The sequence below is a fragment of the Stenella coeruleoalba genome, assembly GCF_951394435.1.
Source record: "Stenella coeruleoalba genome assembly, chromosome: 2".
Lineage (NCBI taxonomy): Eukaryota > Metazoa > Chordata > Mammalia > Artiodactyla > Delphinidae > Stenella > Stenella coeruleoalba.
The window spans coordinates 15,276,144-15,281,224 of NC_137147.1; the positions used below are offsets into that span (position 1 = coordinate 15,276,144).

Genomic DNA, 5,081 nt, shown 5'->3' on the forward strand with positions numbered 1-5,081 from the left:
AGGTAGAGAAAAGGGAGGTTTTAAAAAGCTCTTCTCAGTCTCTTCACTGACCTATCCAAGATGTCTAATTGAGTTCATTCAAATAAAAAATAACATTCTGAATAAAGAACAAAAGGTCAAAAACTTAAATTAAAAATGGATCTCTACCTGTTTATGGTGATGTACATAGCATGTGTCTCCTCAGAAATGTGAACTCCTAGAAGCAGGCACTATTGAGGATGTAGAAGCAACAATAAAGGCCCTTAAGTTACCATAATGGACTTGTTGAACCATCTGGGAGAAGTAACCATAGCAGTGGTGTGTGAGAGCCAGCCCCTACTAGCTCACGCTGCTATATTCCTACGCTCAGAGTGCCTCCAGGGACTGTTCTGTCTTGTGGGTAGCTATCCACTAATCATGATGAAGATGAGAATAACTGATAATAAGAAACATTTAGAAAACTCATCATAGTTTACAAAGTGTTTTCACATCTACTTGTTAAGAACAAGTGATGCTACTCTCCCTGCTGTTTATAGAAACTGAGCCTTAGGGAGAGCTGAACATTTTTTGAGATCAAACGGTTCATAAGTGGATAACTGCTGGTGTTCTAATCTAGGTCTTCTGACAAAGGCGTCCCAGGTAATAATAGCTACAAGGTCTTATTCCTTCCAGAAATCCTTTTAGTTTAATGGAGAACTGTAATCAGGAACCTATAAAGCCGTTCAAGACTAAAGGATTAACTTCCCAGTGTTGGGATTGTCCATAATTTTAGATCATGTCTAGAGTGCTTTACCCTAAATCATACGAGCATCCTCCTAATGTGGGTTCTCCATGGTTGGCCCTGCTTATAGGTTTTGGCGGCCTGGTTCATTTTGGAACTTACATGTTAGATCAATGGTTTTGCTGTTACTTATTAAATAGAACGTTCTTACTAAGGGGGCCATAAATTTGTATCTGCCACATCTCTTGATATAACCAACTGAGGTCAAGTTCTAACCAGTTCTCTGTAACAGATCAGCTTAATTGCTATCTATATGACTTATTTTATTTCCAGAGGTATTAATTTATGAAATAACTCTCTTCTTCCTCCTTATTCTTATCTTAAATCCAATGACTATCTTGAACAACTCTCGATGTATATATGCCTTTTGCATCCCTAAAGAAAGAAATGGTAAAAATGTCAAAAAAAACCCCAAAAAATAAACGCGTGAAGGAGGAAGAGCAACTCTGGAGGGAAGTCGGGGTTTCTGGGCTCAAGATGTGGCTCTGCTTCCAACGAACTGTGTGACCTCAGACAAGACAATCTGCATCTGAGTTTCCAATGTGGGCAAAATTGTTCCTGGATCTTTTACTTTCACACGTATTCAATGTAGGTGCTGCCAATAATTTATCAGGAAAGAATCGAACAGCCCAAACTATTTTAGTTCCTTTTCGTTTCATTGGTGTATCTTTAGCCTTTAAGTATGTATAAGTGTATCTCAGGGTGCCCAGACTCAATCTATTAATTCTCCAGAAACTTTATGATGAGAAAAGTGCAAAGAGCAGAGAAAGCACATAGGGCCTCAAAGCAAGGTGGTTTTCTCTTGTGCACCCAAACTGTCATGGACAACTTTAATAGAAAATGGAGTCAGTTTGTGCACTAACTGAGTTTTTTCAGTGTATATCTAGAAATTCATTATTTGTCTTTTTTGTTATCAGATTTTTGTTTTCTAATATGAGGGCACAAATGATACCAAGACATTTACTATCTGATCAATTTTGGGGACTGGAAGGAACAGATAGTAAAGAGAAGGGAGAGAAGGAGAAAAGGAGAATAGGAGGATAAAAACATCTTCGAAAATCTTAAAAAATACTTTGGTTAAGAAAAATGTTTACCTGATGCCTACTTAAAACTAGGTGGAGTAATTTCTGTAATGAGAAAATATAAATATAAAAGAATATATTATATCAAGATTCTCTAAATACTCTAAACCCCCAAAGAAGTCTCTGAATGTAAGATTTAATATAATAAATGTCTTTTTTGTTTATAGTATATCTTTTTGTCTAAACATTAAACTTCTAATACTGTACTCAACAGCAAATTTTGAAAGAATCAAAATTTTAAAAATTGTGATTTTAAAGAAAGTAAAAAGTTCTCTGATTAACTGAAAGAACTTTCACAAAGCTCATGTCCTTTATATCATGGATGAGGCCTTCAGACTCTCACTCAGAGACTATTTACTTTTATTTTATAAAGAACACTTACAAGCTCAGTGGCTATGTTTCCAAACTGATATAAGCTTCAAAAGGCTTATGAGATCATTTCTGTTGTAACCCCAGTACTTACCACAAAACCTAGCACATAGAGTGGGCTCAATAAATGTTTGTTATCTAATGAGAAGATTAGAAGCAGTATTTAGTAGTTGGTGTTGTTGGCTGGGAGAAATGATAGTCTGAGATCCATAGAAAGAGTGAGAAAAATCACAACAACCAGACACGAAGCTCACCAATTTAAAAACACACGGTCCAGTACATCTTACTGGACTGAGCGATTAGAGCACAGATGCAAAAGCAATTGCCATTCTACAGTGATGACCCTGAGTCATTAGGAATATATTCAATTTTGTTTCATTCTTGTTTAATAAAAGTCAGGGAGCTATAGAGCACACGTTTGAAATATTTCCATCGGAGAGGATTAAAATAGTCCCTCAGTGGGAACCTTTACTCCCCTCTCATGCTGAGATTTCCTTTTGAAAATATAATCTTGATGGTATAATATTGCATATCTTTAAAAAATTAGACCTTGGTTCTATTCCAGGATGTCTAATTCCACAGTATCTTTTGTAGACATAGAAAGTATGCTTTTTCCTTGTCTTTTTGATTTATTAAGCTTCTTAGTAAAGACTCTGAATACATTCCACATATCCGATCTTCCTGTTTCAGTTACGAAACAGTACAGAATTGGATCAGCAACACAATTTAAACTTGTTAATGCAACTGTGATTCTATAGATTTTATAACTCTGCTTCCCAGGCTTGTTATGGTCAAACATACGTTCATCTAAGCTCACATCATGCTCTAAAACGCTGCGAATCAGCAACATCACATGAAAGGGCGTAAAACACAAGATAAAAGTCAACGTGATACTAACAAGTAGTTTTATGATTCTCTTCTTTTCACTGTTTTCTGTAGCTTGATTTTGCTGCACAGCTTTGTAGACTTTCTGGTTGCAAGCCATTATGATGACCAAAGGTATCATATAGCCTACACACGTCCTAGCAAAGTTAAACCGGATTTGCCATTTCTCCAAAGGATATTTGTCATAGCATAAAGTAAAGTTAGACTTTGTGGCATCACAATATTCAACAGCTGTTTCATCTTCCCACAGAATGACAGCATTGAAGATGGTTTCCAATATCCAGATGAAAAGGCTCACCATGAACGCACATCTTCTTGACCTAAGAAAAGAAAACTTCAAAGGGTAGACAACTGCTAAATACCGATCAATCGCGATGCAGGTGAGGAAAGCTGTGCTACTGTAAAAGTTCATGTACATGAAGAAGGCACTCCCTTTGCACAGGGCAGGAGAGAATGTCCAGTTGTCTTTATTCCAAGTATAATCAATCCATAGAGGGAGAGTTAAGGCATACAGCAGATCCGATAAGGATAAACTGAAGAGGTAAATGCCTAATTCATTTTCCTTCTTTGCTTGCAGAAAAGACACACATAGAGAACCGATGTTGGCTGGAATGCTGACTATTGTCACAAAGATGTAAACAACTGGAAACAAATAGTGATCCAAGTCATGCTGTTCTTCAATACATGTGCTGTTCATGTTTTCTTTTTTAGGTGCTGATTATATGTGTTCTTAGATGGTAAGTACCAAGATAAGTCTTGTCTCTTGGTAGTTTGTTTTCAACACCTAACTCTCTTTCACTAAGATTTCTTCAGTTGTCCTTTGCTTTCAAAAGTTCTGATGGATTCATCAATGGTCATAAAGGATGAGTGGAGATCAAGTTTCACACAGGTATCGATGGCTGGAAGTCAGGATCCAGGTTCCCGGCAGTTACTAAAGTGATCAGTGATTTTAATGTGCAGAAGTCCATGTGCTTACTCACAGCTTGCTGATGAAGAACCCTGGAGGATTCGTCACATTATCCATCAGTTTTCATAGAATGCTGTCTTCAGTTTGGTTTTCTTCGTGAAACTCAGAGGAGACTGGTGCGAACGTGAATATAGAAGGCTTTATTTTCACAAAGGTTGACATCTCTTTTTAAAATGCCTTCGTTTCTGTAATGAAAGACAAACTAGAATAGTTTGGGTGCTTAAAAGAGACATCATGAGTTTTGAAACAATCTTATTTTATTTCATTTATTGAGGATATCAAAATGCATGAAACTGCATACAATGAAGGTGTTTAAAAAGGGAAAATTGTCTAATTGACTTCAGTAAATGAAATCAGGCTGAGATATTTGACCTTTTTCAAATAAGAATTATCCAAGGGATGCCAGGTTAGAGGGAATTATATTGCTCACTAGACACAATCTAAGCACGCAAAACTAAAGTTAAAAGTCATTTTAGAAGCTAATTTAAAAAAAAGATGGCGGATTCAATTATTTGTTTGTAATCAGTAAATGCATTTGAGTGTATGGTAAACTGTATGATTATAGGATTTCAATTTTTTTATTTCGTGTGCAATCTATGTATAAGGCACTTATTTGCAAAATATGCTTATTAGCCAAGAAAAAATGGTCACAAGAAGTTTGATAAAGTGAAGCACTTGAAAATATAGCAGTTTGCTGAAACTTTGTAAATAATTAGACAACACTACCTCATTTGTTTCTCCTTTGCTTTCTTTGTGGGCTAATTTACGTTATCTTTCTCGTACTCTTGTGAAAGAGAGGGCAGAATGTGCTCCATTCTGGGTAAAATCTGTGGTCATCAGTTTCTACATTTATACCTGATTGTTTACCAGGTTAGCTTTCTAAAAATGTCTGATGTACATCCACATAGGAACAGAGAATCCATCCTTCTCTCCATATTGGAATAGAGAAATACTAGCTTTATTCCTCTGCTAGTGAGTCCTGTTGGTGCTTTGGATGATTTATCTGAGGGGAATCTTC

At 36.3% G+C, this 5,081-nt stretch overlaps 1 protein-coding gene across 1 annotated transcript; it reads right to left on the reverse strand.

The window, feature by feature from the left end:
- Positions 1 to 2,300: 2,300 nt before the first annotated feature.
- GPR65 (G protein-coupled receptor 65) lies at positions 2,301 to 3,877 on the reverse strand. Its single transcript, XM_079913420.1, has one exon. The coding sequence runs from the start codon at positions 3,791 to 3,793 to the stop codon at positions 2,768 to 2,770; it is 1,026 nt and encodes a 341-aa protein (XP_079769546.1). The 5' UTR covers positions 3,794 to 3,877; the 3' UTR covers positions 2,301 to 2,767.
- Positions 3,878 to 5,081: the final 1,204 nt, after the last annotated feature.

Excerpts from the sequence above, each read along its gene's own strand:
- GPR65 (XM_079913420.1), bottom strand. The coding sequence starts at position 3,793 with ATGAACAGCACATGTATTGAAGAACAGCATGACTTGGATCACTATTTG.